This window comes from Gadus chalcogrammus, chromosome 4, assembly GCF_026213295.1.
Source record: "Gadus chalcogrammus isolate NIFS_2021 chromosome 4, NIFS_Gcha_1.0, whole genome shotgun sequence".
Taxonomy (NCBI): domain Eukaryota; kingdom Metazoa; phylum Chordata; class Actinopteri; order Gadiformes; family Gadidae; genus Gadus; species Gadus chalcogrammus.
This window is the reverse complement of record NC_079415.1, coordinates 15,144,172-15,157,950: the sequence shown is the minus strand read 5'-3', so window position 1 is coordinate 15,157,950 and position 13,779 is coordinate 15,144,172. Positions and strand designations below refer to the sequence as shown.

At 42.5% G+C, this 13,779-nt stretch overlaps 1 protein-coding gene across 1 annotated transcript in view; it reads right to left on the bottom strand.

Moving 5' to 3' along the window:
* Positions 1–13,779, bottom strand: part of LOC130380606 (netrin receptor UNC5D-like) — a 169,252-nt gene that overhangs the window by 64,665 nt on the left and 90,808 nt on the right. The window contains exon 2 of the mRNA XM_056587850.1: positions 6,652–6,849. Coding sequence (XP_056443825.1) covers positions 6,652–6,849 — 198 coding nt within the window. The remainder of the gene's footprint in view (positions 1–6,651; positions 6,850–13,779) is intronic.

Here is a 13,779-nt window from a genome sequence, read left to right as displayed (position 1 = left end):
AATATCTCTCACATTTGTATCAAGATGATGGGTACATTCATGGTGATGACTGAAATATGTGTTACAGATGTTCGGAGTCCCTGAAGGATGTTTACAGCATCTAATAAAACACCCTTGCTTATATACAGCTTGCAGAGATATTGATGTATATTTAGTATTTACACATTTACGCATGCACGGCCACGCACACAACCCCACACACGCACCCACACACGCACCCACACACACCCCCACACACACCCCCCCACACACACACACACACACACACACACACACACACACACACACACACACACACACACACACACACACACACATATACATATATGTATATGTATATACAAACATATCCAGACTGAAATTCACACACACCTGCTCCTTGGTCGGAGTGGAGCTCTCTGTTGACTTTACTTTCTTTTATATTTTATTTTTATTTTCTTCTTTCTATTGTTGCAGTGCTCTCCCTCTCTAGTCTTTCTTTTCTTCCTCTTCTTGTTGTTACATAATTCAGTTTTTGTCTTTCTACTTTATTTCCCTTTTAATCTAACCCTTTTTCCTAATTTTCTTTATAAAACACATTAATACAAACGCACAGACCAAGACATGCATACACACACACACACACACACACACACACACACACACACACACACACACACACACACACACACACACACACACACACCGCCACTGAGTGCCAAACACACACACTAACTTGACACAGTATGTGGTCTTTGCTCATCTTGCACACACTGCAAGGTAGGAGGTGTCACCAATAGAGGTGTGTGCGTGTGACCAGATGTATCATATAGTGGCACATCTCAATTCATATTACCAGGCTGCACAGCATTTTGCTTGGGAACATCAAATTGACTACCAATATTTCACTCAATCCTACAAATACATTTGTCCCGAGAGTGACAGCTGACTGACAGACATGGCTCAATCATTTGACTAAACACAACTTGACTCAACTTTATAAGTCACGACATTGAATAGGAAGAAAATTACTATAATTGATCTGTATACGTTCACAATATGACTCAAAATATAACTCCATAATGTCCTAACGTATTGTAACATTATTCACAATATGCCTCAATAACTCCATAATATAACTCCATAACGTCCTAACTCATCATAACATTAATCACAATATGACAATAAACTAATTCAATGATTTCATTACTTAACATAATTGTATTCAAAATGCGACTCAACAATCTACCTTCATAAGGTCATAACTTATAACTTATTCCCAATGGGACTCAGCTTTATTACTTCTTTATGTCATAACTTTTAACTTTATTCACAATATGACTGAACTATATTGCTTCATAATGTCATAACTTATAACTTTATTCATAATGCGACTCAACAATCTAACTACATAAGGTCATAATTTATAACTTATTCCCAATACGACTCAACTATATTACTTCATAATGTCATAACTTATTACTTATTCCCAATATGACTCAACCTAATTACTTCATAATGTCATAATTAATTCAATTGTCAAACTTAATTCACAATATGACGAAACAATATTATTCATAAGGTCATTAGATAATTTATTTACACAATATGATAGAAGCGGTTTGACTCATAAAACAACGGTATGACCCAAGTTGAGAAGGCTTGTTGTGGAATAACAATAGCACAATCACACTCAAGTTATATTGATATATCTATTGGGACAGTACAATAGGGCATTATTTATGGTTATACCATGGTCTGGGGGAATACTCGATTCTGATTGGCGGCAGGGTGTCCATTAATCCCTGATATATGGACAGTTACTAAGTAATTCCAGTCAAATTGTCTGTTCAGAAAAATGCATTCAACTGTATTAAGAAAACGCGGTTATATGCTATTGTATCTGTGGTAAAAAGGCTGGGACGAAATGCGTTCATGGCTCTTAAAGGGGATGGGAGATGGCACTCTCATTGGTTTATTGCACGTTTCGCCCAAACCACAACTACGGGTAATCAGGCTACAGGGCAAAATTTTTAGATTTCCGGTAAAATAGCAACATCACCATAGAACCGCCCACAAAGCTACTTGCGTTTGGCGCTTCTCACTAGCCTTAAAAACGAGAGCTGGTAAATTGTGGAAAATGAATTAAACTGTAATCAGACAATGCGATTATATGCTATAGACCCCAGAGTATCTGTGGTATAAAGGCTGGGATGAATTTGGAATTATATAAATGTACAATGCATTACGTTAGCTCTCTGGCTCATAGCTGAGCGGAGTAGAACACCTCCCATTGCCAAATCGTATCCAAGGTCCATCCTATTTACTGGAGCAGTGAACAATGTTTCCGTTGCAGAAGAACCTTACGGGAGGGTAATGATTGTTCCAGGTATTAGTCAAACCCTCGTTACCAGGGAAACTAAATTATGGCTTGTGAAAAACGTACAATTGGATTATAAAACGCATTGAAACATAAATTAATGGTCGTAATTTATTTTCTTTTGCAAGTGACCATGGTAGAGGCGAGATAATGCCCTTCAAGGTGTCCATAATCAGGAATTAATGGCCTCCGCGTCGTCCATTAAATCCTGATAATGGACTCCTCGTCGGGCATTATCCCTTACATATTTATAACCAGTACAGGAGATGTTTGAGCATTCTTTCATTGGATAATTTTTTCATGGCTAACAATGTTGATCCTTCAATCCATCCTCAGTGCCCCCTGGGCTGAGAAACGACAACAAGATCAACGACACAGGCGTAACCGCAGCAACAACCACATTGTTCGGACGCACACGGCCAATAATTGCAGCTGCATTTCCCAGCGCAAACTCATTATGTCCACGAATAATGATGAATGATTCATCAATACAAAACATGTTTTGTGTGTGTGGAGCGTGAGCAGGGAATACCCTTGTGGTAACTCACAGATAGATTACAACGACACATGCTGGCTTTGACTCACCGTTACCACACAAACACCAACCATAGCATACAATATAGAGCCATGACACAGCCGGAACCGTGCCCAAACAATATGTTCTGTTCTTTGTTTACTTTCTATTTTGTTGTGGCTTGTACAGAGCTCCTGGGCAGCAACGTGAGCCAAACTAGGATCAAATACAAGTTTGGTGACAGGCAACATCATATAGCAAATCCCACAGCATGTCTGGCAAGCAAATCCTGGCAGACATGATGCAAAGCATAGGGGGGGTTGTACTACAACATGGAAACCAGTACATTAAGCGGAAGAGAAAACAGAACGTTTGCTCAACCGGATTTGGTCGGCTTGCTCTGGTGGAAAACAAACAGAGACAAACAGAGCTTGGCAAGGTTAGCAACAGGGAGCTATATCTGAAAAAAATGCTTTTCTAACTAGGCTGAGTAATTGCCAAGTTTGTTAGGAACCAATGATATGTTGGAAAGAAAGATCTCTTGTTTATGACAGAAATTCTGGCCTGGTGGAAAACATTGTCTTAGCAATGTTAAGCAATTCATTTAAATTCCATCATCTAAGGTATTGGTTGGTGTGTTTGTGATTGTGTGAGAATGTGTGAATGTCAACTATAACATGAACACAGTCATTTTAGCTGTTTCACAGATTAGCTGTTTGATAAGGTGTCGGCCACCCGTTGCCTTCTGGGTAATGGGGGAATATCCAGCTGCTACGACTTTGAAGCTCCCGTCTCCTCCTAATCCAACGTTTTTGGAGTGATGGTGGTGGTGAGTGAATCAATAGCATAAATTAGAGGATGGCTACTACTCATCCTAATCACACCGCACAAGCTCATTAAAAGAAGTGTGTTGACTTGTGGATGAACATGGTACTTGTATGGACTTACAGAGGATCCATCTTTCTCCATCCTCACTATATTGTTTAATCATAATAATAGAGAGGATATGAATGATGAATGAATGAGGATGATACATTAACAGATACATGTTAGGGATGGGCTGTGAGAGAACTCTCTGTATCTGTATGTTTTCAACCATCAGTATTCAAAATATAAATAACTGTATAGCTGGATTTGTGTTCAGGTTAAAGCAATAATAACAGGGTCTTCAGCCAGAAATAGTTCTACGTAGAAGAATTATAATATGCTCTAGCCTAAATATTATCATTCTTGAATTATTCACACCCTAACAGTCTTTTTTTTTTGCAACCCCTTATGATTAGGAACCACTTCCTGGACTTTATATAATCAATTATTGATTAATTTAATATTATTGTATTGTATTATTTTGTGAATTTTTTCTTGGTCATTCGATTTTTTGGTCACAGATATATAGCAGTTTCAATAGAAAAGGGATCCCAAAAGTTAGTGAAAGGCTAACTTCATGATTATTGCAGCCATTAGGCCTGTTTAGCAATAGCGATGAGGAGGTGGTTATTAACAAATATCCAGACTTTTGAATGATGTATGTTCATTACATTACGATGGACTAAGGTAGCAATTCATTTTTTATATGTTTATAATTAAGCAATGCATATGGAATTGGAAATGACTTCAGGATTTCATGGACTATCATGATTATTTTATTTACGTGAGAACATAAATTATGCATTTTGTCAAATAATGTAATTTGTAAATAGTAAGTATATTTAGCAGTACTTTGTCAAGTGTTACTCTATATGCAAATAGGTACATTATTGTGCTGCAAGAGCTCTTAAAAATACCTTTAGGAGTCGTAAATTAAGTATAACAAATTTGAGGTTGGTGACTATATTTACACTCACTCTCTTTTTCAACACAACCCAACATGACCAGCCCATTAATTGGCCCACTCTGGGCAAATATATCCTATAGTAGCTGCAGATGGGATCAGAAAGTGCTGAATAAAATAAAATTAAAAATTAAAAAATGATTTTGGCACTTCAACTTCTTTCTTATTTTCCGTCCTCTGGCATGCTAGTCCAGAATAAAGATTCAGCTCTCAATATCTGGCGGCAGTATGTGTGCGTGTGGGGGGGGGGGGGGGGGGGGGCGGGGGAGCATCATTGAGATCCATCTCTATCCTGTACCCCTGGCCCTGACACAAGTTCATAGCTACTAGCACAGGTGCAACTATATTTGCAATCCCCTGCTATTTACTCTCTTCTCCCCCTCTGCTGCCCTCCCCGCATTCTGCTCTTTCACAGCCTCTCTCTCTCTCTCTCTCTCTCTCTCTCTCTCTCTCTCTCTCTCTCTCTCTCTCTCTCTCTCTTTCTCTGTGTCTCTCTGTCTCTCTCTCTCACTCTCTCTCTCTCTCTGGCAAGAGGGAGATAGTGGGAGAGAGATGGCGAGAGTGAGAAAGGGAGAGACAGAAGTAGAGTGCGAGTAAGAGCGATGGTGACAGGAGATAAGGAGATAGATGGGAGTGGTTCTATAAATGACCGGGCCAGTGAAGACGTAGCGACCGGGTGTTGGCCGCTAAGAGGAGATAGCCATCAGGGCCGTTTGTCACGGCTGTCACATTCACAATTAGGGACAGTATTTTGAGGCCACGTGTTTTTGTCATGTAACCATTCACGCATTTCCTATGTGACTCTATCCAATTAAGGATTGCCGCGTTTATCGCAAATCCACCAATTTAACGGCAAACGTGTGATTTTGCCCGTCGTTCTCCTGGTCGTCAAGTCGACGTGTTAACATGATGATTTCTCTTCTCGCTTGAAATCCAATCTTGATCAAAATCGAGTTGATCCTGTTAAATTTTTCCAGCCCGAACGTGGAGTCACATGAAGGTGGGATCCAACCCGCGGCCCACTTACCAGCCAACTAATCTTCATCATCTCTCTGGCACTCAAAGGCGCAGTATCGAACAATCAAACAATTAAAGCCTTTTATGGCTGGGTGGCTACTGTGCTCCTATTTCCGCCGTATTGAACGTGACAAATGAGCTAACGCAGCCAGGCAGATATATACTTTAAGGGTGCGGGGGGGTCAGTTGGGTGTAGCCTGAGGCGTAGTCAATAGGCTCCTTATGCAGAGTCCATCCCTTAAGATGTGATTCCTGCCCACCGAGGATCTGAGCTCCATCTTCAGACCTTCTCACCCTCATGTGAAACGGAGAGCAATTTTGACAAGCGAGAGTTGAAGCTAGAGGTTATATGTCTGTGTGTGGGTGTGTAGGTGTGTGTACACACGTACTAGAATTGTGTGCTGTATACTTGTAGGATTGAGTTGAAGTTGGAGGTTGTGTGTATGATGAGTGTGTGTGCGCATGAGCGTGCATGACTGCATGGGTGCGTCCATCTGTGTTTGTGTTTGTGCATACTGGGATCTGACCCTGTGTATAAACTGTAGCAATTTACACTGCGGTACACTGAATCTAGTGTAGGTGTTTGAGTGTGTGTGTGTGTGTTTGGGTTTGGGGGGGGGGGGGTTGTTTATTATCCAGTTTAGGCTTGTTTATGTGTGTGTTTGTGTGTGGGTGGGTGTTAATCTGAGTGAGTGCGTAAGTGTGTTTAGTGAGGGTGCGATTGAGGAATTGAGCAAGTGAGTGAACATGTGAGTGAGTGTGTGAGTAAGTGAGTGACTTCATTAGTGAGTGTATGAGTGAGTGAGTGTGTAAGTGACTTCATTAGTGAGTTTGTAGTGGGTGGTACTGTGTGTGCTTGCGTGGGTGGGTGGGTGGGTGGGTGCTTGGGTGCGTGTGTGCTCGGTGCGTGCGTGCTCGATGTGCTCATACCGGTGCCCAGGTCGGTGTGCTCCTGGGCCAGGTGCTGGCTCTGATGGACCCATTCCCCGTTGCACTTGAAGAAGATCTGCAGCGCGGGCTGGGCCCGGCAGAGCAGCTGGATGGGGTTGCTCTTGATGATGTAGGCATCGTCGGGCTCCTGCAGAAAGCGGGGGAGGGTCCCGGACTGGAGGGCCTCGCCCCTGGACCCTGGGACACACACACAGGCACACGGTCACTATATACATCTACACACAAGGTCACAGTGCCTTTAGCTGAACTTTACAGTTGTTGAAGTCGGTTCTGTGTCAATTTGGGTTTGTTTGATTACCCCGGCTCATTATTCACCTTCAAATAAAAAATGTATAAATCTATCAAATAAATTAATAAATTCATTCATTAATAATAAAAGATGGTTGAGAGGACTTTTTTTCTCAAATATTTAGCATTTACTTATTTACTAATACAGCATTGTATTGAATGGGTACAGCCACTCACATCATTTGAATAAATCACAGAAATTACTCCAAGACACCCATATCAATCTGACACACATACACACACACATACATGCCCTACAACTCCATCTGTGGCAAATAGAAAGTAAATAACAGAAATTTCCCACCCAGAGTAGGTAAGTTAATGATAATCTTTCTGCGAGTCAGGAAAACATTCTCATATTGCAAGTGCTACCCAACCAAAGAACCACTCTGCCGTCTCCCAGGGTGTGCTTGTGTCTTCTGATTGGTATTCCTGACACGTGATTGGATCCCGTGGAGGGGTGGAGGTGATTACACTGTATTTAAATCCCTCAGGATAACAGGGGAAACCTGTCCACGGTTAGTGTGAAGCCTTCAGAAGGCCAGGTAGCTGTATCTCTATCCAACCCCACCAGGATTACAGAGCTCACTCCAGTCCACCCCTCCCTCCTCTCCATCTTTCTACCCCCCCCCCCCCCCCCCCCCCTCTTTACCCCTCTTCTCAGATTCCTACCCTGTCCATCACTCTCTCTCGCTCTCTGTCTCTGGATCGATCTAATCCTTCTCCCGCTCCTGAAGGATCTTCTAGATTGAGGGGAGACGTTTGTGGGTCTGTGGGTCTGTTAGCCTGTCAGTGTCTATCCTTCTGGAGAGTGCTTACTCATGTGGGTTTTTGTGTGTGTGTGTGTGTGTGTGTGTGTGCGTTTGTGCTTGTGTGTATGTGTGCGTGTGGGTGTGTGTCTGTGGTTGTGCTTGATGGATATGAGGCGCCGCCTGGGACAGAATTCATACTTGGTCTTACAAACACTATTATAATCTCACATATACTCCACTATACTCATACACACAAACTATTATACGCCTTTTACATGTACATATGTATGAGAGTGTATAGTCGTGTATGTGAGAGAGTATAGTAGTGTATGTGAGAGAGTATAGTAGTGTATGTGAGAGAGAATAGTAGTGTATGTGAGAGAGTATAGTAGTGTATATGAGAGAGTAGAGTAGTGTGTGTGTGAGAGTTTGACTGAACCGGAAGTGAGTTTGATTCCTCAGTTCCTGATTGGCTGACAGAAGAGGCGGTAGCTTCTGGCGCTCAAAATACTGTGCTGTCATTTCACTCTTGAATCTCCAGCGATGTTGTTATGCTGCGTTTGCAGTTCGCACCAACAAATGATTTTGTCTCTTGTTCGCGTGGCCACCTGAATTTGACAGCTTGTGAACGCCAATTCATTCTCAACCATGGTCCCTACGTGTTGTGGAAGTACCAGTGACATCAGAAAAAACGACGCAGTCGTTTAGGATTCATAATATCACCCGTTCTATAAAATATTCTAATCTAGAAACCTCCGGGAACTCCGGCGTGAGTCCAGGAGCTCTATATCTAAATAATATAAGAGGATATAATATATAGATATCTTTATAATTTTATATTGTAGCGTCACAGGGTTTGGGCGATGGGGGTGGGCCTTAGCGGGGGAGCTCTCGTGGGGGATTCGGCTTCGCAGGATTTGTTGTGGTGGACGGGGTTGTCGTGGTTGACGGTCTTGTGTGTGTTCCAACGGTTTATTAGCGGTGGTATCTAATAAATCGCTGTCTAAGCAATACTTCATTCACTGCCTCTTCCGTGGTCATTTGAACCACGACATGGAGGAGAAAGGGCGTTGTTGACGTTTTGCGGACTCCCGGAGCTCCTGCACCTCCTCGCCGGAGAAGCTCCGGGAGTCCACAAATAGCAACAATCCCCTTCTCCTCGTCGTGGTTCAATCTGGACTTCAGATTGATGTGGAAGGACCAGAGACGTCCTAGAACCCAACGCAGTCGTGAAGATTCATGATATCATCCGGAGGCGCAGACAGCTTTTGGCCGTTATATTATATATTATATTATATTATACCGATAGATAGAGCTCCAGGACCCCCCGCCGGAGCACCCGGAGTGTTCTAGATTAGAAAATTTTATAGAACAGATGATATTATGAAACCTAAATGACTGTCGGTTTTTCCGACGTCTCTGGAACTTCCAGAACACGTAGAGACTGGCCACGGTTGAGAATAATTTGGCGGTCACGAGAGGAAACCTCTCTCAAACTCCGCGACCACGCGAACAAGTGACCAAATATTTATTTTGTGCGAATACTGGTGTATATGCGAGATTATAATAATGTGTGTAAGACCGAGTATGAATTCTGTCCCAGGCGGCCCCTCATTGATGGATCTGTGTAGATGAGTGTCTGTGTTTGCGTGTATGTGTGCTTTTGTGTGCGGGCCTGGTTGTGCATGCATGTGTAACAGCGCCGCTGTAAATCACACAGTTTTGCATCCTGTTGTGCCTCTTCCCACACTGCGGCACACTCCCATTACCTCCCTCTTTGCTCCGGAGCCCCAACAACGAGACACGCTTTTAATTTGAAAGCGCCTAGCTGCAGGCGAAGCCTTGGCCTGCTACCGAGTGCCTCCATTTGTTCAGCGCCGGGTGCAGTGAGATGGCATGTTTATGTTTGGTTAAACACAGACGTGGGCCCCCATGCGAGGGCCCTATTCATCAGGGGAAGACACCGCTGAACCCGGGCCCCACACCAGCATAGGACCTCGCAACCAGAGTAATTGTTCATTTGTTTACAGTTTATGGTGTTTTTCTTCTGAGACAGAGTGAGGGGGGGGGGGGGGCATTGCTCAATGGTATTGTATCTCCACACTGAGATCTATTAAAGGAGACATATTATACCACCAGGTGTGAGTGTGATTAGCCTTAGAAGCCATTTCGTAAAGCTGCCCCATATGACATCACTAGTGGGCGTGTCCATCTAGATCTGTGATGGATAGATGAGTAAAGTTTGCTTCAGTTCACTCGGTAGGCTGGTAGACTGATCTATCCTGATTTATCCATTCATGCAGTCTCCGATGAGACTGCATGAATTTCAAACTGCAAATGGCTCAGTTTTTATTGCCAAATAATATGGCCTAATTCACACATGGAATAAGGTTTTCTTCCACAACTTCAGAAATACTCAGTCCTCAAATAAATTTCGGCAAAGAAAGCGTATATGGTATAACATATGATATGCGGTAACTGTGGTTCTATTTAATGATACACGCAATACATTATAAACATTGTTTCTTATCAGTAATGTATGCATTATCGTTATCGACTTGTGTTCCTAATATGCATGGGTCCCCCTGTTAATATACATTGCCATGGACTGTAATATGCGTTTCGTGTTTAGTTTGCGTGTGTTAAAACAGATGGACGCACAAACGTGCGCTCGCATTCATTCATTATTTTACGCTCGCCCATATTCATTCATTCTTTTTAACACTCACTCGCGGTAAAACAATGTTTTGTCACGATCAAATACTCATCAATCCTAAAAGTTATGGGCATGTACACAATGTCTCTTTCAAGAAAATATGTGTTTGCTGTACGGTGTTTGCAGATGCATTGATTTAAAAGTACAACTTATTACCGCTGTATCAGCTGTTCATTCCCAAATAATTTACCAAGCATGTGTGGCTAGGTAGATGAGAGAAGCAAAGTGTATGCGCGAGGTGCACAAGCAACATTATGCATGCGCCCTTAAAATAACATCTGAACAACGTGCCACTGACTTTAAACCAGGTATTTTCTGGTTGGTGGCGCAAGTTTTTTTTGAAACGTCAAGATAGCACCAGGGAACGTTTGCGCCAGAACACGCCTCCTCCTTTCGCCGAGCCGCCCTTGGGGCGCAAGATCATTCCCTTATTTACCTTCGCGTGGCGCAGGAGGGAAAAGCACGCTCTGCGCCAGTTGCAAACTAGCAAAGACACATACACCAGTGATTAAGTCAATTGCGCCGGATGCAAGGTAGGGCCCTGTGTGTGATCAAGCTCATTTACATATGTGTACATCACTACACTTTACCCCGCACCCCCCCCCCCTCCCACACCCTCTGGTTCCTTCCTGGTCGTCTCTGCGACCAGCGGTGTTCTGTAAACTCTGCGGTTTCCAGGGTGATCTACGACCACTGGGTCAACCCAGCAATAACACAACCAAGCCCCAGAGACATCCTGCCGGTCTGTTGGATAAACAAGATGTAACTGCCATAGGGCTGAGTGATAGCTCTATCACAAACACACACACACACTCTATCAGAAACACACACACACTCTATCAGGAACACACACACACACACACACACCTTTCAACATACCTTTCCATGACATGCATGTGTGACCATAGACACAGCTAACCATTGCGGACGTTGTGGAGCCTAAACAACGTCAATATTTAAAATAGAAACCCCATGTCAAGCTAAACGGTTACATTACACGTTAAAAATCTTAATCGATTGGAAATATATTTTTTATCTATCGGGCGTTTTTCTGTGGGGACCCCCGTTTATATGGCTAGAGGCTAGGTGCTTTTTAAATATCCAGGTGTAGTGCAGGTAGAAGCTAAATGCTAAAAACAATGCTTGCCTGTCCAATAGTAATTAGAGGCGAGTGAGGGCCATCAGATCTGTCACTCAAACCTCTGCGCCAGTCGTAAGAAGATTTTCATTCATGATGTTCAGTCGAGCTGGTGTTGACTGTAAGGTTGATGCTCTTTAAGTTCTTCTATGATTATTTCAAGTTGGAGTTCTACATAAATTTAAGATCATTTTATGCATGAATATATTTTGAGGGTTGTTTTATTTTAGCTCAAGTACCAAACACATATTTTCTTTGACCTTGCACTCACGTGCACACACACACACACACACACACACACACACACACACACACACACACACACACACACACACACACACACACACACACACACACACACACACACACACACACACACACACACACACACCATTTAGCTTTTCTTTACATCTATTTGGCTTTACTAAAACATATTTTCAACCTCACTTTGCACTACAGCACTAACTGCATTTTCTGCAGGAAATGCATTTTCTAGTTGCAAATTATATCAGATATCACAAATAGAAAACATTGTATTTAGAGTTTTGTTAGTTTTTTTTTAACCTTAAATGATTTGACTGAGTGTATATAGGAAATAGCAATTTACACCAAATTACTTTTACTTTTGATACTTAAGTACATTTGAAGCCAAGTACTTTCATACTTTTACTTAAGTCGACATTCAAAGGGAGTTCTTCCCCTTTTACTGGAGTAATATCTGACACTTGTTAACTCAACTTTTACTCAAGTACGTGGTCTAAGTACTTCGTAAGCCACTGCTTGGGAGGAAGAACCTTGACGCAGGTGCAGTGAATATCCGCAGGTGCTTAAATACATCCATAGTTTTTAATAAAATCCTTAAGTCGTTTATTTCAAAGCAAATATTAGTTTAACTTGACAACGCTCAGAAAGCAGGCACTGCGATTTCAATAATTCAGCATAGATACGAAACAGCAATCTAGCAGATCACTGATCTCTGACGCACCGCACAGTCGATCTGGAAAGATTGTTCAGTCAGCTTCCATGCATCTCTTACACAACTTCACTACCAGGCACGCATAAATACTAGTACAAGGACAGAGACGGAGAGACAGAGAGACAGAGAGACAGAGAGACAGAGAGACAGAGAGACAGAGAGACAGAGACAGAGAGACAGAGAGACAGAGAGAGAGAGAGAGAGAGAGAGAGAGAGAGAACTTTGAGAGGCCGGCCAATCATAAAACGGGCCAATGCACTAATGAAACAAGCAGCAATGAGAAGCCGCATCACAAGCATTTTGAGAGTGCAGCTCATTTTCAAGATCATCGCTTCATTTCGAGGGACTGATCTATCATCGAATAATCATCAGAAGGGCCGTAATATCCCATGACATTGGTAACCTCTAATCGCATCTACTTTTGCTCAGCCGACAAGTTATTTCCATATCCCATTCCCAATCGCATTAAGAGCCACTAATACCGCAACTGAGCAACACCACCACGAGCCCCACAACCCCCCCTCCACCACCTCCTCCACACCACCAGTTGTAGCAGTGGCGGGGCATTAGGGTTGCACAGTTAATTGCATTTCTATCCAATCCATTCTTGATTGGAAAATCAGTAAAGTTACAAGCATTGCAATTTTCTTTCATGACAGAATTGTTAAAATAACTAAATAAATGATGCACGGCCATTTCATTGTAATCCAATCATCAACGGTCACAACTCTACAATAAGCATCCATTCCTCACCAATCAAAGCTAGAACCTTCCAGTAAGGGCTGAAGAATCACTACAGCTCGTTACATGACGCCAGGTAACGCGCGTGGTTGCAAAGTTGGCAAACTGCATCGATAATCTGTTAATCGCAATGAATGAACACAATCACAATATTATGGAAGATAATCGCATTTATCCTTTTTGTCACGACCCCCGCCCCCCCTAAAGACAACACGGGATGATAAGCGCTGGGTATTACAGTTTTTTCCTATCGTTTGAGGCAATTTACCTAAACCATGTTCACATTCCCTAAACACTTCACACAGTGAGCATACCAGTAGACCATGTGAACCAAACTGTGGTTACTTGCCCCTATGCTAAGATACAAATGCTGGCAATGACGCCTTCTTCCAAATTTCATGGATACCTGCCCCAGTCAATGTTCACTACCGGCAAAACGCTGTGGAACTACAGCATATTTTACCAATGTTTAGATACTCTGTTCAAAACAGTGAAC